Source organism: Syngnathoides biaculeatus, chromosome 3 (genome assembly GCF_019802595.1).
Source record: "Syngnathoides biaculeatus isolate LvHL_M chromosome 3, ASM1980259v1, whole genome shotgun sequence".
NCBI lineage: Eukaryota > Metazoa > Chordata > Actinopteri > Syngnathiformes > Syngnathidae > Syngnathoides > Syngnathoides biaculeatus.
Genome location: NC_084642.1, coordinates 15,691,069 through 15,718,026, shown reverse-complemented (window position 1 = coordinate 15,718,026; position 26,958 = coordinate 15,691,069). Strand labels below are relative to the sequence as shown.

The 26,958-nt window shown below is 39.9% G+C and overlaps 1 protein-coding gene across 1 annotated transcript in view; it reads right to left on the bottom strand.

Annotated features, from left to right (window-relative positions):
- LOC133497496 (protein unc-13 homolog C) overlaps window positions 1-26,958 on the bottom strand; it is a 137,157-nt gene that overhangs the window by 74,034 nt on the left and 36,165 nt on the right. Inside the window, exons 7-13 of the mRNA XM_061813390.1 lie at window positions 24,698-24,917; window positions 23,266-23,493; window positions 17,876-18,017; window positions 12,031-12,200; window positions 7,813-7,928; window positions 6,105-6,268; window positions 354-510 (exon numbers count right to left, since the gene is read on the bottom strand). Of these exons, the coding sequence (XP_061669374.1) occupies window positions 354-510; window positions 6,105-6,268; window positions 7,813-7,928; window positions 12,031-12,200; window positions 17,876-18,017; window positions 23,266-23,493; window positions 24,698-24,917 (1,197 nt within the window). The remainder of the gene's footprint in view (window positions 1-353; window positions 511-6,104; window positions 6,269-7,812; window positions 7,929-12,030; window positions 12,201-17,875; window positions 18,018-23,265; window positions 23,494-24,697; window positions 24,918-26,958) is intronic.

Below are 26,958 nucleotides of genomic sequence, written 5' to 3'. Positions count from 1 at the left end.
CACCTGTTTAAATAGCCCAGAGAGGGATTGTTACCATGGATGGGCATTTTAAGCGAGAAGTCAATTATTCATTATGAAGCAATCTGTTGTTTGTTTGGAACTTTGTTGATTAATTGAGAAGCTGACGCAAAATGGAGGTCTTGACTTAGCTTCAATCAACAGAGGTGCTGTTGTTCAGTCTCAACTAGTTTGCCGCCTGAAGAAAAATGTGACATCAGCAACGGACTACATCCATGCAGCGCTCCCATTTACAGAATTGAGATATTATCTTAGCAAGTTCCATTTATTGTGATTGTTCCAGCTTCATATTATCATACAAGCCCAATCGCGTTGACAATGCCGGATGCACTTACCCCGAAGTTGGATGCAGCGAATCGGTCGGAAGCGGAGGCGGTGGTTGTGGTGGTGGTGGTTGTGTGGGCAAAGTAGGCGTTGATGTTCGCAAGCAGGTTACTCATCACCGCAGGCACACTGGGACACATGTATTTGGCAGACAAGCAGGAGAAATGCCTGCGATGGAAAATGAACAGTAATTATCTGTAATTATGGTTGTGGGACGCGGACACGATTATGAACAATAAACCCATTGGCTATTTGAGACGGCACAATCAAATCCTAAATACCTTGGCAGGCACATCGATACATGAATCCATATGCCTTAAGTAATCGTTATATTATTGATATTCCAAAGAATCCCCTCTGATATTTGAAGACATGAAGAGATGCTGAATGAATAATGCAAAGCCAGCTTGTAAAGCCAAGGTGTATTTATTGGACAAGCCACTCCATTAGCTATAAAAGGAATAGAGTTTCTTAAATGGCAGCTCAAATCTTCTCATTATTGTGCTGTAACTACTTTATGCTATCTTTTTTTGATTTATTTTCTAGCCTACTTCTATGCATTTAACATGCTAACCTTACTGTACCATACACCTTACTGTGCTCACTTGGTATATTGTCGCTATTTTAGCGGATGGCAGGTGAACTGGAGCTGATCCCAGCTGACTTTGGAATGAGAGTAGGGGAACTCCCTGGACTGGTTTCCAACCAAACACAAGGTATGTCAACAGGACAAAGCCCACTGAAGCGCAGGGAGAACATGTAAACTCAAAACAGGACCTGTGATTGAGATCCAGAACCTCTCGACTGTGATGCAGACATTCTAACCACTACTCAAACCTGCTGTTAGAGATAACTGTTATAATCCATCAATGGATTGATCAGAATTTCGTCATTTCATTGATTTATTTAATCACATCCCTGTGACCCTCGTGAGGATAAGTGACAAAGACAATGGACTGATGGATGGAATTAATCACATCTTCATTCTCAATTGTTGTCCATAAATCAACATTTTTACTTAAAGGGCTACTGTCATGAAATGGATGATTTTTAGTATGTTATTAATGAAAAAACGTCAGCCAATATGGGCCCATGCGTTTTCTCACTACAAAACATGATTTTGACGGATACAGCTTTCTGTAACTCCCGGCATGAAAATCCTCTCGAGGGATTTGTTTCCATTAGTTTAACCTCCGGGAAGGTAGCTCGTTGTTCCTTCGTGTTAGCCAAAATGCCGCCTCATTGCATTGCTGGACATTGCTTGAACACTCGGGAGAATGGATTTAGCATTCATAAGTTTCCAAGAGACCCGGTTCGTTGTGAAAAATGGATTGCACGGGTGCAGAGGACGAGAGCTTCATGGGTTCCAAATAACAGGTAGGTGTGTATACAGCTACTAAAAAAAATAATAGTTTGGGGCGGAGACCACGTAATTGGTCTCTCATAACGTAACAAAAGATCCGTGTACGAAATATGTCGATGTGCGCGTCGGATGGTGTCGGGCTGCTGCGCAGACTGCGGCGAATCTGAACATCCCCCTAAAAGTAGCACGGCTTAGCTCCATTATATGCCACAATGGCGCCGAAAATCAGCCACACCGTCTGAGGCGCCGCGTTCGGCGTTCACAGCTTCTGCAAAGGCTCTGCTTCGGGCTTTCCAGTCGGGGGCGGCTCTGAAGAACCCAGCCGTGAATGCCTCACTCAGCCGCGTGTGCACAGGAAAGCGCCCTGGCTCGACTGTGTTGTTCATCGCATACTGTGGCGTCTATAAACAACCCCCTAAAGCAGCACCACTCGGCTCCGTCATAAGCCACACTGGCCGGCTGCGATGAGCCGCAATGGCTCATCCGTGCCGCGGAAGTGGATCAAACGGGGATGGGGTTTGGCCGTGATCGCACATCATCTGAATATGGCTTGAAACAATAGTGCAATATTCTCCCGAGGGCTCGAAACAATAGTGTAATATTGCTCCGGTAACTTGACTCGATTGTGTGGTGTTCTCCTTTTCGAAAAGAGGTTCCGTGTCAGAAGGGGTCCGTTTGTCTCCCGTAGTTAGGGTGCACTGCGTGTTTTAGAATGTTTATAGGGATGACACTTGGGCTTTAAGATCACACTGCTATGAAAAGAGAACTCTAAAACAATGTGATCCTCCTGTCCCACTAAAATGAAAATACAATCAATTAATTGATGATTTAAACAAAAAAAAATCCATCCAGAGAACCAAGACTTATGGAACACAATAATCATCATACTCGTCTCCAGTAGCAACACCATTATGATCATGAACTTCACACTCGCATATAGAACCCGACGGATGAATTGCTGAAACCTGGATACAGCACAGATTTCCACCCAAGTAAAGACTGCATGCTAATCCAAAAACCTGAACTCTATAGCGTCTTCATTTCTGCCTGTACAGCATATCAAACATGCGCTACACTACATTGCTGGGCATACGAATGTAAATGCAGTCATCTGCAAGTTTACTTGAGCACACCAGGGAATACAACAAAGGTGAAGCCCCCTGCTGAACGCAACAAAGCCCATGAAAGTACCTGCTTTGCTTGGCTGATGCTTTTTCCAAAATTTTGCAGAACCTTGCAAGTTGAATGTTTTGGAATTCGTACAGTTTGGATTTCAACAAAAATTCTCAGATAAAATAAACATCAGTAGTCACAAAATAACCTTTCAGCTTTTTGTGTCATCTGATGTTACCACAGAAGGGTACCAGGGATAGAGAAAATAAAATGTGATGTAAATCCTGTACACAACATGAAGTGAAACATATTGCAACATTGGAAAGCAGTACACTACTCCTGGCTGCTTCATACGAGATGGATACAGTCAGTTCTGTGAGGAAACCCACATCTCCACCACCGTACATTCAATATAAATAATGCTGGACGCACAAGTTATTTAAGGTTTACTGTACATCTTGACGCACTAAAAGAATAATACCATGGCACCTTGGAGTATTGGATCGTACAAATTGGAGTTTTACCAAAAAAATGACTTTGGCGTAACACTTCCTCCTTCCCTTTCACATTCGTCCGATGTGATCATACCGCGACCAAAAAGTTAAATGATTCACATTTAAGTTACTTTAAATTTCTTAATTTTGTATTTATTTGTTTATTTTTATACAGCATGTACATGTTTTTACATAAATAGGAATTTACTATTGAAGGTTGGGAATGGAATGAACTCATTTGCATTATTTCCTCTGGGGGAAAAAAATTCTGAAGTTGAACAAATCAAACTTTGAACACTTATCAAAAATAAATTTAATTTGAACTCTGAGGTTCCACTATAGAAAGCATGACACATGGGCAAAGGCAGAATAATTTTTTTGTTTTAAGTTTTTTACCTAAAACATTTGACATGACTTTAAGTAGTTAAAAGGGTACATTTTTTTTCTATTGACTTTATTTGCTCTGGGGGAAAATGTAAACATTTGAATTAGGAGCATCCTCAAAACAGATTTCTGTTCCATCATTCCATTCCAGATTTCAATTCCCTTGTTCAGTCGTAGATTTGATCAAAAGAACACGAAATTCTCAAAACAGGCTCCACACAAACATGTTTGAATCAAAATGCCCACTGAATTACTTTGCTTTCAGCTTCCAAATTATCCAGGAGCACTTGTTGTGGGGGTGGAGTATGTGTGAGGGGGTAGGTGGAGGGGCTGGAAGTGATGCAAAGTGACTGATGATGGAATCTGCTGGCGTCCTATTCTTGTATCATTCGCTAGTTCAATCCCCAGATCCAATTACTCCCTGTTACTGCGGCACCCCATCTCCTCCCTCCCCCAGTAAATGTAATGCAGCAAGCAGAGTAGGAAGCGTTATTTAGTGAAAGGTAAGGTTTTTCAACAAAGAAGGTGAACAGGTTGAGTCAACAATTTCCTCAACAGGTTCTGAGCATGAAGCATTTAATAGACAAAAAATTGCTTCACTTGTTTGCATCGAAACGACTTACAGATCTCGTCGTGCTTGCTCAGCCATTTGTCTTTAGCGTCTCTCAATAGGCAGAATGTGACCAAAAGACATTTAAAGTGTTTCCATGGCGACAATGGCCATTAATCATAAAGAACCAAAATAATCAGCTAATAGGCCTAGTGTTTCTGCCTAAATTCATGTCATCAATATAAATGTCACAAAAGCAGTTAATTGCTTATAGGTTTTCAGGAGAAAAACAAAAAAAAAAAAAACGTCTGAACTTGGTAGCCTCTCACACAGAGGAAACAACAATGAATTCAGTTGTTGTGGCAACCCTTTAAGTTTCTACTCTATAAAGTATCCGAGTGAAACTACAATTGATGAGAGGTAGTAGTAACAAATGAAATATTACCAATAATTAACACCATGCACGTTATAAAAACAGTTATAACGAACCTTAACTTTGATGAGCTACACTTTTAGTAACTTACTTTTTTTGTTCTAACATCATCTTGCCTGTCTCATTCATCAAGGTCATTCATCGATCGATTTTGTCATCCTCATCACCATTAAAAAAAAAAAAAAGGAAGATGAAAATTGTTGGCTTCACAGAAAGACAAGTATGTGCTTAGCTCCTTTCATAACCCAATCTGTGTTCGCACTCTTGAAAGAGTCTGTGTAGAACAATGGCTGGCTGGCTAAACTTGCATCTTAGGTAATGAAACGAGTCTGTGGTAAACCGTTTAACCGGTTTAATATGTAGCAGATCCTCGCTTTGATAAGTAGCGCTTTGACTATCGTAGTTCTATTGTTATTGTTACCGTTTTCCAAGGTAACTTAAATAGTTGATGACGATGGAAAACTGCTCTGTTACCTACCTTATGAAGCAGCATTTGCCAACCACTGAGACAATAACAGCAGTCCTACCTAAGATACAGTATGTAATCGCTACAGGGGAGTCTCACGCACCATGCTTGCTCTGTGTTCCATGTGGCGACAGGCTCACAAATGAGGCAATGAAGCCTTTAAAACTGATTCAGCAACTGGGACCAAGTACCTGGCATTAAAAAAACAAGCCTGGATTAAAATCAAGACAGAATGAAAATACCAGTTTCCGTGACACTGGTCAATGCTGAAAAAAAGGTCTGCGACTACTGCCTTTATAAATGTCTAAACTAGGTCACAGATTAAACCTTGTGACCCATAAAATTATGTGGGCCATCTTAGCTTTAGTAAAATGTCCTTTCAGTAGGTCTATGATCACCATTATCCATTAACAAAGCCAAAAACAGACAGTTTAAAGATGTCACCAACTTTGTGTTCTGGATTTACTGGAACCTTTGAAGCAAATTCTCCATCAACATTTTTTTATCAACTGAGGGTCCACCCTACATTTATGTTCCTAAATATTTGTTACTGTCAAGTGAAATGTAATCAATTGCAGTACTTTCAAACAACTGAGTTTTAATTTGCACTATGTACACGTTTTAATGTATTTGAATGAATGATTTAGATGGATGAAAAGAAAGAAGGAATGAAGGAAAGAATGAAGGAAGGAAAGAAATTTGGGTTCCTTCTAGAAGAAGAGTTTATTTTTGTCCACAATCAATGCGACCAAAGCAGATTTCACTGTTTTTCCAAGACACCAGCAATGAATCAATCAAACTTGTAAACTCAATAGTCCACTGAGCTCTGATAATGCTGAGGAGACAGCACTGTGTGCCTCATCTTTTTCTTCCTCTTCTCTTTCTGCCCTCCACTCTATGTCCAATGAGACAGTGACCAATGTCTGGGGTACAGAACCATCGATCAGGGTGGTACTCACGTCATGGCCTGATAGATGGACTCCACTCCATATCTCATGGCAAACTCGTCCACTATCTCCTGGGACACGTCATCGTAGTAGACCTTCCACGCTTCTTCTCCTTTGACCTGTGGGATTTTCACCACGCCGTTGTTCTTGCCTTCAGTCAAGTAGTGGAACAGGTTCTGTGAATGGGACGGGTAGATAAGGAGGGACAGGGGTATGAGGTGGTGGAGAGTAGTGTCACTCAGTGTGAAAGGAGATACAAATCATACAACTCACACACTGACACATCTTGAAATATACACTGAGCACCATCTGCAGTTGAGGAAGTAAAGTCCTCCTACCAATTTGAGGAAGTACAGGATTAGTGTGCGTGCATGCAAATAGAGAGAATACAGTGAAACATAAATCAAGATCAGAGGTGAGCTGAAGCCTATCCTGACATGTAGGGGTCAAGGGGTTGCCATGGACGGATGACTTTGACCCCTGCCATCTCCTCCAGTTTTGGGATGCCTTAGTGGGTTTGGTTTACCACCCTAGGTCCCTCTGTGTGGGTGGTGTCCTGTCCACAAGGCTGCTCTCGGGTGGGCCCCTGTGCCTGACCCTGCCTCTCGAGTGGGTGGGGTGCGGCCCTCAAGCACGGCAAGTACAGGTCACTTCTGAAGGTCGTTGGGTATGCGAGACGGTGTTTATTCACTTGTATGTGCCTCTGGGACATATTTCCTTGGTATGGGACCACTCATTGTGATGAATAACTTATACCTGTGTGGACCTCCTGACAATCCCATCACTTCCACTTTTTTGACAGATGTTTAGAATTTACATTGCCACTCCCACCACACTTCAGCTTATACAGCCAGGTCCACTGGCTCTGTCCTGGATGCTTCCCCCTCTGATCCTTGACCAGATGCCTGAGCCACTTCATCTGGCTCCTGCCGTTGTGGAGAAACAGCGGTTCTACTCTTAGCCACTACTAGATAACTGAGCCTCTCAATTTATTTTCATCTTATGGCCAAAGGTGAGGATCGGAACATAGAGCAGAGGGTAAATAGTAAGCTTTGCTGTTTGGCACAGCTCCATCTTTACTCAATGGATTCCAACAGGCTTACTAAATGTTGAAGGGGTCAAGTTGCAAAGTGAGTGGGGTGGTGGGCATAAAAGCCATCTTTGCAAATAACCAACCTTTCAGTAATGACCCGGGTCCAAACGCCTCGTCAAATTAAAAAAAACGATTTAGTCACTTCATGTTATACGTGTAAATCCGCCTGGATAAATCTTGCTCCTTGCAGAATTTATGGTACTCAACCACACATTTAACAAACTTTTGTGTTGACACAAGTTGGGGGGAGGGACACCCTATCTGTCCTGTTTATCTCAGTGTGGTGCCATCTATTTATGGAGGTAGTGAAGACTCTAGCACTATTACACAAACTACTACTATAAATTGCTATATACACAGGTATTTGGATGGTGACACAATGGTGTTCCTGCCTGTGACTCAGATATAATCTAGAATCAGTCATTTACAATGAGAGCAATTTCACGCTGGATACCTCAATTTGCATTTCTTGAAACTATTTGAACAACTGCACTATCTCTCTGTTGAAAACTTGACAAATTCTTTCCATACCTTATTGAGAGTGACTTATTTTTTGAAAACAGCATTCTTAGAGAAGCTTTTTTGGTCCAGGGACAATTCATTTTTTTCACAACACATTGAGGTTACCTCATGTAAACAGGTGTACTGGCCGTGAGGTGGGACCACGTTTTCCTCCCCCTTCATTTCCACACTGATCTTGAGTCTGATGGCACCGGATACGGCGGACTTGTCCGTCCTCTTATCTGTAAAACACAACCAAGTGGATTTATTGTATTTGATTTTTGAAAAAAGGGTTGAGTCTCAATCGGATATAAAAACAGAGTTTAATTCTGAAAACTTGGAAAAAATATTTCTCTAAACCTATATCAGACAGTCTTCTAGATGTTGGCAAAAGCTGTGTATATTCATAGATAGATCATATTTATACAACATTTACAAAAACATAACTTACAAGTGCACTAAGACACAAGCCAGAGAGTAAAGTTACAGCATAGTAACTGTCCTCGTCCTAATGTGTCCTTGGGTGCAATATAACTTTGACTTATAGAGCTGTGCACATAAATCCAGCAGTCTACGACTCACATTATCTAAACACATAACATCAATGCCAAGCATTACTTGATTGGATGACATAATGGTCTGTAAAGCATCAATGCTGTCCTACCCTAAAAAGTGTACAATTAACCAGAAAATGTTTGCCTTAATCATGTCAGTAGTTTTGGGTTCCATCAACGATATTAGGGGTGAAACGATTTCTTTTAACAACAATTTCATTTGTATTATGCTTTTAATTGAAGGATGATATTGGTTCATTTAGAATGATACAATAGAGGGGCTGCAAATCGAATTAGTAACTTTTGATGATTCTCACAAGGACTATCTAGTAGGAATAGTTAACAATGCATAAGGAGCTGAATAAACAGACACACATGGTCTTTGTCTCCCAAGCACAAACCTGAAACAGAATCCACAAGTTGGCATTGGTTTTCCTTCGTTCGCTTGAGTTTCCCCTGCTAGTACTCTACTATCGTTGTTCATGGCTAGTGAGTTGAGCTTAGCTAACCACCTTGAAACGCTTCAAAGTGTACGCCAATTTGCCGTGAGTCACAAGCACGGACCATCCATGCATCCATTTTCCAAGGCACTTTTTACTCATAAAGGTCACAGGAGTGCTGAAGTCTATCCTGGCAAACTTGGGGCGAAAGGCGGCCAGTCAGTCGTAGGGCACAGAGCAACACCATCACTGAGCGGGAATTGAACCCACACTACCCGCACCAAAGTCAGGAATGTGTAACACTACACTATCAGTGACATTCAACAAGCACAGGCCCTTAATAATAAATTCTCACTCGCGTATTTTAATCTGTGATCCACAAGACAGACCGATATCATAAATGTCAAAAGGTACTTATGAAACGACACACACACATACGGTGGTGTCTCATCGAAATACTACGGGTACTACGCAATGTGGGAATAGATGCAGGGCATAGATTAAGACACAGGGAAGAAATGGGATGAAGAACAAAGTAGCATGCTAACTGTTGCGTGGCACAGATCCATCCAGTTGGATCGCAGTAATAAAAATCCATCCATCAATTTTCTGTACCGGATATTATCACAAGAGTCGCGGACATCTTGGAGCCAATCCCAGCTGACTCGAAACGGTCACCAACCAATCACAGGTCACATATGAACAAACAACCATTCACACTTACTGTATAGTCACACCTACAGGCAGTTTGGAGTTTTGCATTAATTTACCATGCATGTTTTGAGGATCTGGAAAAAAAACTGGAGTAGACCAGATTTGAACCCGGGTCCTCAAAACTGTGAGACAGATGTGCTAACCAGTTGTTCCGCCATAATAAAAATTTATATAATGGATACATGCGAAATAAGTTCACATGCAAAGGTTATTGTGCCATTAAGGTTCATCCAGAATTTTTACCAGACAGCTGAATATCCCAAACTTTGTGAGTGTTGTAAATAGAAGTATGTAGACTGAAATTACTCAGTGTGTTTGGAGACGTTCAACACCTGCAGTATCATCTACAAAGCCTACTCCATGCTTTAGTCAAGTGGAAAATTATTAAGGGACATGTGGCCCCGCATTGAAGAGGCGCTGAAGAGGCTTCAAGAGGAGTGGAGCTGGAGGGGCGATCACCAACCTTGACATAAGCCCTTTTAAATATTCATTGTGGGTATTTAAAGAGACTCTGAACCACGGAACCAGGCATGGGGTCACGATTAGCACAAATTGATTCCTTTTAGCAAGAGAGACAAACAATACTCGAGCAGCAGTCGGCACTCCTATTAAGCCGCCATTCTAACCAATGGGAGGGCGGTAATAGTGGAACACTCAGAACGGGAACCGCAGGGCCTGTGCGTTCTTCGGTGCCTGAGCAGTATTAATGGCCTGCACTGGAACACACTGACCATAAATTTATCCTGCTATCTTTGAGGATAATGGTTATTGGATGGGAGCGGGTATAATGGTTATACTTTGGCGACGGTATAATGGGATTTTGTAAGGAAGGCCAGAGCGTGGAGGTTTGCAGTTTTTGCTTGTAGTGGGTAAACATTGTGGCCTGATGACAACAGCCAATCGTCGGGATGGGAATTTAAAGAGATTCTGATTCTTTTTGCGTTACTATATTCGTCTACTTGTGTAATAGACAATGTTTTTAAAGAGGGACATGTTGATACTAGCTTTTATTGTAGTTTACATGAAGTGGCAAGACTGAATGAGAACATTTTCAAGGTATTATTTTCCAATGTCTTGTCCAATACCTCTTTTTTTTAAGATATCTCGTTTCCAAGTATACTTCCTCAGCACTCTCTGTTACTCTAAATTTTCTTCAAATTTCAAGCAATTATTGTCCTCTATTCCTGCAACAATCCATTCCATTCTGAATTCCCCCCTTTAAAAAGAGCCTCACGATGCCACTGCTCTAGGTACAAAAATCAAATAGCAATGATCAATGCAGTTTTTGCCACAAAGGTCTGCCGAAAAAAAAAGAAAAAAATGAATAAGTTCTCCCTGGAACCATGTATGTGAACAAATACTTTAGAGGTTTTTTTTTTTTTTTACTTATGTAGTGTTGGGCCATGAATAAACTTTGTAGTTGTTAATATAGTCGGCTCTGACCATATTAACAAAATATTTTATGTGATCTATTATTATGTTATGAAAGACAACAAATTCCATATCATGACAGTGTGATCTTACAGACTTTTAACTAAAGCATTCTGATACAAATCGTAATTTTCCTCATAGGTGGAATAAATTTTTAAAAGTATGGTATGTACTGTATTTCAAGAAAACCAACAAAGAACACATTTACTCCCGTTTATGCAATGTCTGAATGCACCTCTGTGATGTGCTTGCCATTTTGCTGTCGCTAAGTCTGAGAATTAGACTAAAACACATTAGTAGTCAAACAAAATTAATATTTCATTAATTCCTTTTCAGTAGCACTTATCATCACTAGGGTCGTGGGCGTGCTGGAGCCTATCCCAACTATCTTCGGCCAAGAGGCGGGCCATACCCTGAACTGATTGCCAGCCAATCTCAGTGGACATACTGTATAAACAGGCAACTATTCACACTCAAATTCATACCTAAGGGCAATTTAGAGTCTTCAGTTAACCCACCATGCATGTTTTGGAGCTCTGGGTGAAAACCCAAGTACCCGTTGAAAACCCACACAGACACAGGGAGAACATGCAAACTTCACGCAGGTGTGGTGATTTGAACCTGGGTCCTCAGAACTGTTAGGCAGACGTGCTAACCAGTAATCCACTGTGCTGCCGAAATTAATAACATTCTAAAAGGATTCAAAAAACTGTATGACGGAAGTCTGCGGTAGTTTTTAAAATTTCTAGCGATTCTGTCTCTATGTCCAAGCAGCGAGTGTGATTTTGAAGAATATCAGACACAAGAAGGCTGAGTTAGTGAAAGCCAAGTGGCAAAATAGTGCCTGGTCTGAGTCAGGATTTGTGATCCATAATGGTAATCCAGGTTGGCTGGAGAAGCCAAGGTCAAAAATCAGTTAGTGGACCCTCTCAACACACTACAAGTCAGTTTCTTTTCCTTAAGATTCCATGGATTATTGTCATGAATCAGAGCCAAAACTTTATTTAAGATGGCTTTTTCACATTTTCATCCCTCTGCTTGCCCTCTTGTGAGTAAAGTACCAATGTTGGATGGGGAGGTAAGGCCGGTATAGTGGTTTGTCAGGCTTTCTTACATGCTAAAAGGAACAGTTTAGTCGTTATATGAGATGCTTGAAGGCATTTTGTTGTCAACCAGTCTCGCGTGTCACTTGTTAAAATACTTACCCAGATTGTACCAAACATCCATTTCCCCGCTGAGCGTGCGGACTTCGATGATGGTCTGGCCCAGGAAGTCGTCCGACTCCCGCTTGAAATGCTGCTTCACCCGCGACTTGATGTCGTCGTCCTCGTCCCACACGCGCACCTTGATGCGATCCGTGGCGTTGTGACATTCGCTGGGGATCGCACAAGGGGAGGCACGTCGGTCAAAGCAATCAGTGGCATCGTGTTCTTCTGCGGCGCGTTCGACTGACAGCTCATCGGGTCGAGGCGCTCAGCCGAGCAGAATGACTTAATGTCAAATACACAATTGGAGATAAGCATGGACACGCACGTTCTGTGTCCCCCTTTTTTTTTTTTAAATATAAAAAAGCAATTCTTGCCTGTCATGAGATAAAAGTGTGTATTTGTGTTTGACTGGGCAACCATCTCGTTTGCGTGTGCGCCGAATCGTGTTCTCTGCCTGGCAGGGAGCGTCACCCCCAAGACGCTGCATGACCTTTCCTCTGCATGACTCTCCCAGCGCATGCTAACATCATCAGAGCTGAGCTGCGCGTTACACGAGAATGACTGCGTAGCATTCACAAGGAGGATTATCTATTTGTCAAAACATCATTATGTAAAATAAGCATCGCTTCTGTCCAACAGGCGCTTCGCTGTAACGACGCTGTCGAGCACTTATAGCCTTGGATGGGGTCAGACCGTCCACCATCGCGATTAAAATCGACAGATTATTTCTTGTACTAATGACGTCTTGGGTGCAAAATCCACAAGAACGCTAGCCGCAGTATTTCCGCGCTAATCCCTTTCTTTGGGAACCACTGGATGCTTACAGCTGCCCTCGTCTGGGATTCTGCTCTTTGCTAAGCACATAGTAATGTATCACACTATTAATCTGCATCCCCATTGTAATAGAAAAGAGTTTTATTACAGCCACGGCTGGAGCCCTATTACAGGTGTGGAGCCTGTGTGCAAGTGGCACCGCCAGCAGTTGCTTTTATTGTAGATGCATTATTTTTTATCTCTGAATGTGATTTCCAAAGTATTTTGATACCTTGACTTAGAAGTAACTTAGTGTTTGTTTGATTTTTCTAGTCACATGCTTTTACAGTGAAGAAAATAAGTATTTGAACACCCTGCTATATTGCAAATTCTCCCACTTAGAAATCATGGAAGGACACACAGCCAGGAAAACCAAGGAGTGGCTCCGTAAGAAGCATATGAAGGTTCTGGCGTGGCCTAGCCAGTCTCCAGACCTAAACCCAATAGAAAATCTTTGGAGGGAGCTGAAACTCCGTATTTCTCAGCGACAGCCCAGAAACCTGTCTGATCTAGAGAAGATCTGTGTGGAGGGGTAGGCCAAAATCCCTCCTGCAGTGTGTGCAAACCTGGTGAACAACTACAGGAGACGTTTGACCTCTGTCATTGCAAACAAAGTCTACTGTACCCAATATTAAGATTGGTTTTCTCAGATGTGCAAATACTTATTTGCAGCTGTATGACACAAATATATCATGAAGAAATCATACATTTTGATTTCTGGATTTTTCTTTTTAGATTATCTCTCTCACAGTGGACATGCACCTACAGTGAAAATTTCAGACCCCTCCATGATTTGTAACTGGGTGAACTTTCAATATAGCAGGGTGTTCAAATGCTTATTTTCTTCATTGTATTAGGTCTTTTTATCACTTCATAGTGTTATGAGCCGAAATTTGAATCACATAACATTTTAAAATATGTCATTGCTCAAGTGAAGTGGGGAAAAAAAGGAGTGATTTTTTTTTTTTTTTTTTAATCAAAAACATGAACCAAAAAAATATATATTTTTGGGGGGCTCCTGGAACAGATTTTTTTTTTTTATTCTTTTTAGTGGGCAGCGTTGATTTGATACATTTTGATCATGAAGAAATGAACAACTAAAATTTTAAAGTCCAGGAACCCACATAGCAATTAGTGTAAGTAAAAGAAAGAAAAGACAAACTAATTGGCATTCATACATCTAAAATTTATGTATAATTATTCACATTATTATATACTTAAAATTATAGGAGGTTGTTGGTTTACAATGGTCCTGAGGTTATGATTGGTGTGTGCCACAAGCACACCAGAAAACAAAAATCTCACAGAAAGTAATGATTTAAATAATAATCGTGTCTCAATTTACTCGGAAATATTTTTACTTGGTATGAAATGTGTGCCTGTTAAATCGAACACAAAGGTATTATTCAGTAACAGGTGAATGCACGTTTAATTGTTCTTTCTGCTGGAAGTTCTGCCTTTCCCCATACATCACTGGTATAGATAGATGAACAAAGGTGTATTTTTTGTCAACTTTTTGACGAATAGAATTGAAAAATTTTGTATTACTTTACAAGAGTTGGAAATCAATATTTTAATGAACCACGCTAGCCCCCCCCAAAAAAAATCACTCCAGAATTAATGTTAAAAAAACAAAACGTGGGAAGTGTGAACCCACTTTTGAAGGTTTTTTTGGGGGGGTCGGGCGGGGAATTTCAAATTTGATTAAGTTTCAACATTTCTTCTTGAAATAGACTCAATTATTGCTCCTTTAGTATATCTGTTTTTTTTTTTTTTAAGGGGAAATAATGTCCCACTAGTAATCATAACATTCAAATATATTTTGTTGAATACCTCAGCCATAGGAGACTGGGAGCTATAAGAATGTTCAGAAACCTCTAGAGGAATGACAAAAACTAAACGCTTCACGTGAGCGTAGCACCCCGCCAACGAAAGGTGTCGGACGAAGATGGCTGCAGATACGGTCGACCAGTGATTCCTAAATACCGTCAGGCTCTCACATTAGTTGCTTCATAGCTGCTATCAGATGCACTCATCACAATAAAATATGGCGACATTGTCTCGCCAGGCAAGCGGCATTGTTTTTACGTTGATTTTTGCACATTGATTAATGCCATCTGATCGCATTCTGCTGCATTTCATCTCGATTTATTAACTGGTATTCACGCAATGATAAAAATTCCAGACGAAATGGCACTTTTGCTGACAAATACGTTGACAAGGGGTAAAGATGCTTGGGATTTGAGCCCTTGTTAACATCATAACACACCAGCGAAAATAGTGGATTTATAACCTGATCATTGCCAACATTTGCATGATTCTAAACCATGTTGCCAAACAGTGGATGGGTGCATTGCAGATTTCTGAACATATCAGTTTCCGTGGGGCTTTTGGGAACAAGAGCAACATAGAGCAACTGAGGATAACAGTGTACAAACGCTGCAAGTCATACAACCATATCGCATATTTACATGCACATTAAACATGAGATCCTCCAGATTAAAATACATACTCCAGTTTAATTAAGACCTAGCATTTAATGAGTTTTTCTTTTCAGTGTTCTTTCAGGGTGAGTTTGTGATCGCCTAAAGTGCAATGATTGGGGACAGTTTTCAACTCCTATTTTATGTAAACATAACATAGTTTTTGATCTGGACAATGAGCAGGATCGGGTGAAATATGTAACAGTCATCAAAAAATGGCAAGGGCTAATTGCTCATTCACTTGCCTCCAAACAATTCATTCACTTTGAGAATTCCTGTAGTTCATTTGTCGCAATTAGTGATTGGCTTAATATTTTATATATTTTTCATTAAGCATTGTGTAGAAATGATGGTCCATCTGTTGTACAAAATGGGATGCCCTACTCGCCTGCGACCAGCAGCTGTGCTGTTGATTCGGTCGCAGCTAGTTTGTTGTCTAAAGAAGCGCAACAGAAAGTCAGCTGTGTTAAAGTTCAACTATGTATATATTTCCTCTCTGGCAAGATGACAATATGGCTGCTCATTAAAACTAGCCATTGAAAGCTTCGGAACATTCAGACAGAGCTCCACTCCTCTCATTTGAGAATTAAAGATAGTATTCATTATTTCTACCCACTGGAACAAGGGAAAAAAAAAAAACAATAAATGACCAATCCTTATCAGTAACACATTTCCTATCAACATTTTTAAAAAGCAGTTACAAACAATAGTTCAGTATGACCTGTTTTATTCAATGTTGATTATTATTTTTTTAATTTATTCACCAAATAATTTATTTTCATGATGTAAAGTCCTTTGTGAGTACTCTCTTTGAGAAGTGCAACACAAAAAATATATATACTTTACTGTACCGTATTTTTCGCACTATAAGGCGCACCGCATTATAAGGCGCACATCCAATGAATGAATGGTATATTTCAAAACTTTTTCCATCTATAAAGCGCACCAGATTATAAGGCACATAGAATAGACACTACAGTAGAGGCTGGGGTTACGTTATGGATCCATTAGATGGAGCTCCACTAAAGACTCAATATCAGTCCATATATAAGGGGCACCATCGTCTTTTGATAAAATTAAAGGCTTTTAGTTGCGCCTTATAGTGCGGAAAAATACGGTAGTTACTTACTTTATCTCCTCAAAGCCAGAGTGTGAAATGTTAGTCGCGTTCAATATTTTCTACACAAAACTGTCTCTGGATTAGGAATGAAATACTTTACAGATAACTGATAAAGCATGATAACATTTTACAGGGTCACAATTATCATTGCTACCATATTTAGTGCCTCTGTGAGCAAATAGCCCTGGAGCCAGCACATCTTTCATGTAGCACGTGCTCACTTAATGCAGCAATGTTAGCAATAGCATCAGTAGCCAACAGGATGAAGTATAGACGCTCAAAAGGTAATAACACAGGTGTAAACAGATCAGGTTAAGATCTCTTTTTTTTTTTCCACCTACCAATTGAGAATATTGTGTTTGAATTGTACCTTCAAATTACATTCAGTTATTTGTTGGTGTGTTGGTTTCTGCTAGACTATGCAGTTGCTATAGTTATTGCAATTATCAACCACATTTTGCTCCATGTTGTGTTTATTAGTGCTGATGAGTGTAAATTTGCTGGATTCATTTAGTTATGATGGATAAATAGTGTTGCGATGCTTTAGGGGTATCCATCTGTGTTCTGGGCATTCATTTTAGCTACAGTACATTGATAATACTGAGATAAAGTTCTCTTGATCATCATGATATGATTTTTTTTTTAAACACCCTTTCATCCTTGGTCTGGACCATAGACCAATGCTGCATAAAAGATGAGAAGAACAGACATTCAGCATGTTTCCTTCCTCCTGCACACCATGTTTTGGTCTTTTTTTCTGCTGTTATCCATCCATCCATTATTTGAGCCACTTATCCTCACAAGGGTCGCAGGAGTGTTGGAGCCCACCCAGCTGTCATCGGCCAGGAGGAAAGGTACATCCTGACCTGGTCGCCAGCCAATCACAGGGCACATGGAATCTCTTAATCAATGCTTTTTTGAGATGTGGGGGTGAAACCAGTGTGCTTGGAGGTGGGGCTGGAATTTTAACCCCAGTCCTCAGAACTTTGAGGCAGATGTTCTAACCGGTAGTTCACCGTGCTGGCTCTTTTGCTGTTATTACTGAGCAAAAATCGGGGCACATAGTGACTCAGTCCTGAAATTCCTGGGACAATTACACACCTTCACAGGTCAGGTGCAAAGGAGGCAGATGGGTCAGACCATAGGGAGGACATAATATGTCACATACAATGTATTTGGTTGGCAAAACTGCAGGGATACTGATTCTGCTCCATACTCTGATGAATGGTACTGTAGAACAGCAGCAAGACTGGTTTTAGCAATGCTCTGCTGCAGCTGCTGTGTTGCGTGCTCTATCAAATTTTACTTCCCTAAACTATTAATAACGTAGTTTTACATCCTAAATAATGGATTGAGACCATCCTAGAACAAGCCTCAGCAGCAACCATCTGGTCAGAGAAAGGATGAATTCTTCAAGAGTACTTACAAGTAAAACCTCTCGTCCCACACCGGGTTGAGGTTGCCAAAGATGGTCTTTGTCCGACGCTTGGTCTTTCCCACCTGGACAGTGACGTACGGGTCGCTGGAGCCCGTTTTATCCTTGGCCTGGAGCCCTTGAGCACTCATGACTGGATTAGGAAGTAGTGAAAGATGTTCAGAAAGTGAAAATTGAAAGATGGACGACTGAAGATCTGATATGATCAAATGAGGATTATGCAAAATCAAATAATAATGTCACAAGAACATTAAAATAGTGCAAACGTTTATAATCATAATAGTTTGGATGTTGTTGACATGGGATCCCAAAATTCCCCAAACTTTTAGTTGGCTTTCAAATTTTAATGAAGCAGCTCTCTGGTGTTGCTTCAGCGCAGAGATTGGTGATAAGGCTACAGTAAATATCAGAGCTGTGTGAAGTACTTGTACAGAATTGGTAAAACAGTATTGAGGGTATTTCAAAATATGATTTTTAGGCTAAATTTTAGCTTTGGATCTTGGATTTGCTATTAAACAAATTGTGATCTAATGTCATCCAGTTGGATTGACCTCAATGGTTTCCGTGGAAATTCCACCTCCACAGAGAGGTAGGTGGGTCCTCAAAACACGTCAGTTTGCAGTTTCTTTCATAAAAAATGCTTTTGTCAAAATAATCCATGAATTAAGAATTACGGCATTCTTTCCATATTTTTTTTTTTTTTAAATCCCTGAACCCATTTTGAGGGGGCCGTCCTCTCTCAAATGAGCCACTATCCCGCTTTGCCCCAACATTGAGTCAATTAATCAAGCTAATCTTTGAATTTTGGTCAACACAATTGTGACTTCGCAATTGTAAAAAATGTTAAAAGGATTGACTTTATCGTTGGGCAAACAATTAAAAAGTATATGTGCCCCTTAACCCAATCGCACATGGACTGAAGCTCAGCCTTAACCTTACAGAAATGAAGTATGGCTTAACTAGAATTTTGAGTGTTCGTCACGAGTATTTTTACCAATTCTTTTTTTACTTTTTTGTTCAAATGCATTCTGGGTGGACAGAGGCTGAAAAAATCAGCCTTGACTTGGCTGACAGGATAGATTTTCCTTTCATTTTGCACATAGTATTAAGTTCATCCATAATTAATCTCCTGTCCAGGCTGCGGACTGGTGATTCAGAATCTTTATACTTCCACACATACTGAGGACAGTGTAAGAAGACATTTGTATTTCACCACACCATGAAGGGGTGATGGGGGCACTGGGTCGTTAAATATGCAAGAGAGTAGTTAAATTATTCAGGCTACATATATATCCCCAGCTCAATGCAGACGGGAGTTGGAGGGGTGACTCTTGAGGGTTGTGCAACCGTGACCTGTGTACACACAACACAAAATCATAATGCCTTCTGTGGTTGAGGAGGCCACTAGGAGAAAACAAGTGTGCGTGTCTTTAAGGTCCCATATTTTGGCTATTTAGACCACCATAGAGTGACTCCCTCACATGGACTGTCAATTTCATTTTCAAAAATAGTACCTTGGTTCTGTGATTGAAGTGTCCAGAAAATACCGCTCTGACAGCTATCTCTGTTTGACCCAGTTTTGTATCGACTCTGTCAATATTTGGTTCAGACTGCCCTGTTTCTCCTGATTGGTTGTTTCTGTGCTGAAGAATTGCTTGTGAGAGTACAGTTTTGTATTTTGTTTTTTTCCACAGAGCTGACTCAGGTGTTTGTGACGTATTATAGATGAGCTCGAGAAATTTGAATGACCTCATTTCAGGCCCCCTCGGCATTAAAAACATATGGAACTCAGGAATGCGTGAAATATTTTAATTTATATTTCACATGTTTACTGAGGTACCATGGAGACCATGTTACATTCCAAATATTTAAACGAGTTAGTTTGGTAAAATGTGGCACCTTTAAGTTCTTACAAAATTGGGGACATCCAAAATATGCAAGTATTTTCCAGGGAAAAGCTTTGTTTTCAGTCACTAATGACAGTCATAGCAATTTAAAACATTCTTTGAAATAAAGCAAAGATGTAAGGTTTCACAAAAGTCACTTGGCAACTTAACTTGGAAAGTGCTGTCTGATGATATATTTTCCTGATATACCTGTACATTTTTGGTCCATATTGGCGTATCTTAGCTTGTAATGTGTTGCAAGGTGAAACAACACAAATTGTAAAAGCTCAAAGCATCACGTTGATATTTTTACATTGAGATCAAGGTCATTCATAGTTAAACAGTTGATTTAGCCACCTAGTTCTGATCAGCATGTATCAGTCTCTGATTACCCCAAAAATATTTTTATCAACAATCATCTATCTGATCATAAAACTATCCACCATCCATCTTCACCACTTATCCTCACAAGGGTCACGGGGCGTGCTCGAGCCTATCCCAGCTGTCAACGGGTAGGAGGCGGGGTACACCCTGAACTGGTTGCCAGCCAATCGCAGGGCACATTGAGACAAACATCCACACTCACAATCACACCTAGGGGCAATTTAGAGTGTCTATTTAATGTTGCATGTGTTTGGAACGTGGGAGGGAACCGTAGTGCCCGGAGGAAACCCACGCAGGCATGGGGACAACATGCAAACTCCACACAGGTGGGTCTGGGATTGAACCCGAGACCTCAGAACTGTGAAGCCAACGCTTTACCAGCTAATCCACCATGCTGCCTTCATAAAACTATGATTGAATTTGCTTTGTCAGCAAATATGGTAATTAAAAATACATTACGTACCCTACACGTTATTAAAACAAAGTAACAGAATTAGCTCGAGATAGCACTCCTAAGTATGATGTGGTAAAAGCTCTTTTCATTGGTTGTTAATTGCAGTTTTTTAATGGTACACGCGGGAGAGCGAAGAGATTGTCATTTTGTTGAAAAGTCTGCATTGTCAACTGGAGATCCAAAGTTTGAATTGGACATTGATTCTGAATTAATAAGGAGAAAGGCATAGCAGCTCCTGGTTGTTGTCAGAGAGCTGTGGAATCGATCCCACTTATTGCTTATTGAATGAATGATGGCTAAATAAGTGGTCAATACCTGCATTCTAAAAATGGAACATTCAATAGGCCTTGGGGATATCAACAGAGGTAGCCCCGGGTTTTTTCCAAAAGCTTGCTTTTTCTTTTCACTCTCATGCCTTACTTTTCCCCCGTTTCAAGCCAATATTGGCGTTCACTGTTAGTGGCTTACTGCCTCTGCCTCTCCAGGTCTCTCATGTATTGAAAAATTCAAAAATGCAAGATAGGCAGTAACTGAGTTGAGCGTGACAAGCAGTAGTTACCACAGAGCTGTATTGTAGAATCCTGCTGACATTCCTTCTATTCCCAGTCCAAGTGTGGTTTAATTAATAGCCTCATATCATGTGATATTTTTGTGAATGGTGATTTTTTTTTTTTTTTTTTTTTTTTTATGAATGGTGCTACCACACAAGCTAGTAACAGATGATATTTTCATTGCTCCCTTTTACTAGAAACTCTGGGAAAGACGATAAAGTTCACGACGAGGGATGGATCATCAATTTCCCTTAACAACCACCAGAAAATGTTAGGTTGTATTAAGCAAGAAATAACCCGTGAAATCGATAGAGAGACAGAGAGAGCGAGAGAGAGAGAGCAATCCCAAAATGTATGCGTGGAAAAAAAAAATTAAAATGAAGGTACACTTGAGCTGTCTTGTCAAATTCCACTCGGGCACTTGACATTTTGATTGGCATCTCAAGCAGCACACTGGTGGGCTCATTTTCAGAGCTACCACACAAACCTGTGTGAGCATATCCAGTTGTGGGATTAACCTACGATTGAACTCTACAAAAATCTTGCGCATCAGTACCTCGGGAGGATTTTTTATTTGAAGGTTGTTTAACATTTGCCAGAAGCAGGGCGACCGCGTCTCTCATGTTTTCATTGGCTTGACAGTCGCGTTCAAAATGACAGCATTGTGTTGGAAAAGAAGGGAGAAAATCCTTATGAAGCTGTTTGTTTCCATACACATTGCTGCATTGAGAACATCGTATTCCAAATCCAAACATGAACAAACATATTTATTATTTTTTTATAAAAAAAAATGGAGAAAAAAATGAATGACTGAAACATTTACTGTACACGCTCAAAAATGTTAGAAGGGAATACTACACGGTCAGTTCAAAGTAACAGAAATGTGAATAAGTTCTTACACAATTTAATATTGGTTCAGTAATTCACGGGGAAATCTTCAAACAATTTTAAATTTTGAACAGTTCAACTGCTTTTTCTGAGATCTGCTTCATATCTGTTTCACGAGAATCAAATCAACTTCTTCCATGTGAACTTCTATTCCAAGCCAAAACAATTGGAATACATTCTACATTTTCTCTGGATTGTTTAGCTTCCACAGTAAAGGTTTGTGTTTGTAAGAGAAATGCAGGCGCTGCATTTTTTTTTTTTTAACAAGGAGTTTTCTGTTTTATAAACATACTGAAATAAAACATTTCAAGACATTTCACTCAATTGCATAAGATTACATTATCATGCTGTAAAAGAAAGCACACCCCGTTATAGCTGTACTTACTGGACGTATTTTTTCATTACTTTTATGTTAATGGCCTAGAACATTTTTTTTCATGCAAATTTTAGCTAAATTTATGACTTTACAGCTGTATTCGGATGGGTTGGAGATAAACTACGGAAAGTTCTGACTTACGATCAAATTTGGGTTTTGTTGTGTTTGAATGAACAGAACTCTGCTGTGAACCTCAATTAATTGGAAAATAAAAAAAATATGTAATTACAAATTTCCCCAGCTCGGCCGTGATCTTAATGAGAACAAGTTGTATCGATAAAAATAAGGAGATAAAAATGGCGAGACACATTGATAGTTTTAGAATGTCACATGCAGTGTTCCCTGTTCAATTAATGATATAAAGGTTGTGAGGGTTATTCAGTTTATTTTAACACACCATAGTCAGTTATTCCAATCACACTGTAAACACCGTGGACAGACTAAAATACAATCTGTAAGCTGCAATAAAACCTCTTATCCTGTAAATCGAAGATGTTGACCATCACTACCTTTTAAGGTATATTTCAACTGTTAATTACTGGTTTGGGTTTAGTGTCGAAATTTGACAAGTCAGTTCTTAAAGTTCGCAACAAGTACAGCAAAGTTCTTGGAGCTTGTTGTGTGGTCTTGCAAAAGACTTGGAAAGATTTATGTGAAGGTTTTTGACCGTAATCTCAAGACTATTGAAACAGCTCTGTATTGTTTTATTGGATTTTATTTTAATTGTTGTCCATGTGAGCAGTTGACAACGACAATCTAAACAATGCCCGAAAGGATTTTGGGAATTAACAACCCTAGTTCAATATTCAATCTAACTCCAAAGTGTAGTGCACCAGCCTTACCGGTGATACTGATTTTAGCAGACCATTTGGAGGTTCCGTCCAGCACTGCCTGCTTGGCTGTCTTGAGATGGCTGGCAAAGTCCTCCTTGGAGATGTCGAACATCTCCTGGATCACCTCAAACACCTCGGGCCGGTTCTTCTCCCGGATCTTCATTCGCTCCTTCATGGCCATGATTATGTTCTGGGTCTTATCCTCTGCCCCGTGCTTGGAGCTCTTTTCCACTGCCCCTAGAAAAGTAGTGGGAATAACATTTATGTGGAATAGGACGCAGAATATTAACCCTATTCAGAGCAGCGGACCATAACTTTTTTGAACCACTTATTTTGACATGGCATCTTAGTTTATGATTTACTTGTTGGAATTAGTGGTAGTAGTGTACTTGGTAAAATAGGTCCCATCTTGGGAGTATGGGAGACAATGACCAACAGTGTTACCTTTGTCCAGTCTACGCTGTAATTTTGTTTTGGTCACTATTGCTGCACAAAGATAGGATTTTGGAAATGGAAAGAATTCTGTGCTTTTTTTACACACTAAATATTCTGCTTTGGTACGTATGAAGGAAGATTTGGATTTTGATGCCAGCAGGTTTCAAGGATTCATTGCCGCATTTGCAAGCATGTCAACACATATTATGCAGAGGAGGCACCGGTGGTGCGTGAGAATCACCTGTAGCGATGTACAGTACCCACATTTTAAGTAGGATTACAGATATTGTCTCTCAAATGAAACCAGATTTCTTTCTTTGAAGTTGTCAGCCGTTCTTTGACATTGCTCCTTTTCAGAAGAAGCTCTTTAAAGACTTTTATTTTTAACTCATTTTAGCTAGCTTGCGGGTGTAATTTTTTTTTACACTATCGTGTGACCAATGTGAGCGATATGACATTGGTACATAGGCACATCTCATTTTCAAAATACAGCTTCTTTCATACTCTGATGATCAACAGTCACATTTTTTCTTCAAGTATTTACGAGCTTTCAGGTACCAAATGGCCCACAGACAACTAGTGGTCCGTGGCACGGGGAAGAGGACCTTATATCATCATGTATCTGCAAAAGGGATCCTGCATTCAACTGCTATTCAACCTTATCAAGTTGATAAGGATGAATCATAGTCTGAATTGCAAAACCACTGCGATGCTAGTATAATTCTGTTACAAAAAATTGTGTTTCTCTGTAGTTAATCCACTTAAGTGTTCGTGGACTGCCTCAAGCATCCTTTGGCATTTTTTCTATTCGCTGAGACTGTTTCACAAGGGACAACACTGATTAAAATACTGATTTGATAATGAGTGCTTTTGCCGGGGCGAGCATTGCAAATGAACTATAATTGTTGCTTTTGTACTTTTGGAAACTGCATATTTTCAATTAATGGTTGATTAATTGCATTTTAAAATGAAGTGTGTATCAGTTCGATTCTACTTTCAGACTTACTCTGCAAGCAGTCTGCGTTGAGCAGGTCTTGGCACTTCTCGTGGCATTTGACGCCACACTCAGAGCAGCGCATGCCTTGGCGGGCGATGCCCCACAGGAGCCCCTCACATTCATGGCAGTAAGTGGGCGCAGTAGCCGTCCACACCTCAAAGTTGTGCGGCGTGGTGGAAGAAATTGGGTAGATTAAGGCTTGGAGGGTCTTCTTGAAGACATGAAGTTTCTGGAAAAAACATATAAAACCACTGTGAGGAACACGGTGCAACTAATACATTGATCCCATTGTCATAACAATTTCTAAAGATTCTGCACAAAAAAGGTCTGACAAGTTTAGGTTATTAAAAGGACAAATATCGCAACCCAAATAATACTGTAAAATATAGTGTTATATAGTTATACTGAAATGAAAAGGAAAAAAACATGTAACGTGAGAAAATATTATTGGAATACTACTACAGAAAATATTTGCAAGAGAAAGTGAAACAATTATTCTGATAATATTATGGGTTTGTTCTCTCCATATTACATTTTAATTCTCGTAACATTTCGACCATCTTACCACTTTAAAAGTGGGGGAAAAAAACTTCATGAAATTGACTAATTACAAATATATTGTAGCTAGTATTTTGAATTAGTGTCTTGCAATTTCAATTTAACTCTTATAGAGTTATGACTTGATTCCTGTGTTCTATCTGCATTTCAATTTCTGTTTTACAAATATTATCTTGTATGCTTTTTTTGTTGCTCTTCAAGTGAGCCAATTTTTCCTTTGTAGCATGTAGCATTTTCATGCCAAACATAGCATTAAGTGTGGCTTATCTACCATTTCTGGCAAGTATGTTGCCAGAAGAAATTGCATCAAATAGTCTTCCTCTTATTGTAATAAAATATTGTATTGCGGTTCTAGTTAGAGTCGTGTAAAGCTTTCACTAGCGATGCAAATATAAAATGGAAAAAATTAAAAGAATGCAAATATGCAATGTTTAATAACACTTCAACACAAAATAATTGCTAATACAGTTATGACCCAGTCTTAACTAAAACTGCTTTTGACACGTAACAACATACTGTGGGACTCTACTGCCTGATAAGTTTACATAAAAAACTACCCATGTAACAGAGAATCGTGTTATGAATTTCTTTGGAAATAGTACTAATTACAATGAACTTCTCAGAAAGTTCAAGAGATTTAAGAGGACATGGCACGTATCAAACATCAGATTGCATGATCTGAGTCATTACTCAGTGCAAGTTTTGCTGATCCCTTTCTGATTACCCTCTAATAACTACGGTATTGGAAAGGTCTGGTCATATGAAAGTAAATCACGCTTACATCTCATTAAAGTCAGAGTAACAACATCCCTAGCCCTCAAGGCTTTGTTCCAATCAACCGGTTGGTGGGCGAAAGCCCCCGCTGCACCAAATACGGGAGTTGACAAGCCCGTCTTGACAGAAACCTCCTCAAATAGAATGCTTTACTGCAGCGGTGCAGCTATCAACAATGAGCGGGCCCTGCCAATTCCTGAAGGAAGAATCGATGTGCACCATAAAGAAGGTTTTAAGGATGGGAATGAGCCAGATTGAGATGGAGTGAGAGCGGCAGAAAGACAGGATCCGTGGACGATAAATAAATCTCTGCTTATATTAGCGCCCCCTATTCGTTAAAGAACCTTAGAGCAGCTTGGCACTACCCACTCGGACCACCAGATGATTAAATGATGCCAGATGACATGACAGGAAGGCTCAGTTAAACGCAGAGAATTTGCGTCATGCATCCCGAGGACCTTTAATGAAATGCTAAAGGAGAGTGAGAGATTTTCCTTTTTAATCTAAGAGTGACGAGATGCAACAGATGTCTTAAGATTTGTTCACTGCCTCTAATATACGAGCTAACAAGATTTTATCCCGCAATTGTTGACCCTTGCCATTATTTATGTCCATGTTTTGAGGCTTTTTAATCAGAGTATCATTTTTTTCTTCCATTTTTGGTTGGTGATCAAAACTCCAAAAATGTAAAAAGTGACTTTTTTTGAAAACCTATAATAAAAACAAAAAAAGACTGATTTTCCATTGCTGTATTTTTTGCTCAAATGGAAAAATAAGAAAGTTAGAAGTGGCCTACAGGACTGAGCTTGATTTTAACATTCAATTGTTTCTGTGTAAGTGACTCGTAACTTTGGCAGCAACCGTAAAGATACGTTAGCTTTTCTCACGCCACATTTAGTCATCCGAGACTCATGCACACAATGCCTCACGTACAAATG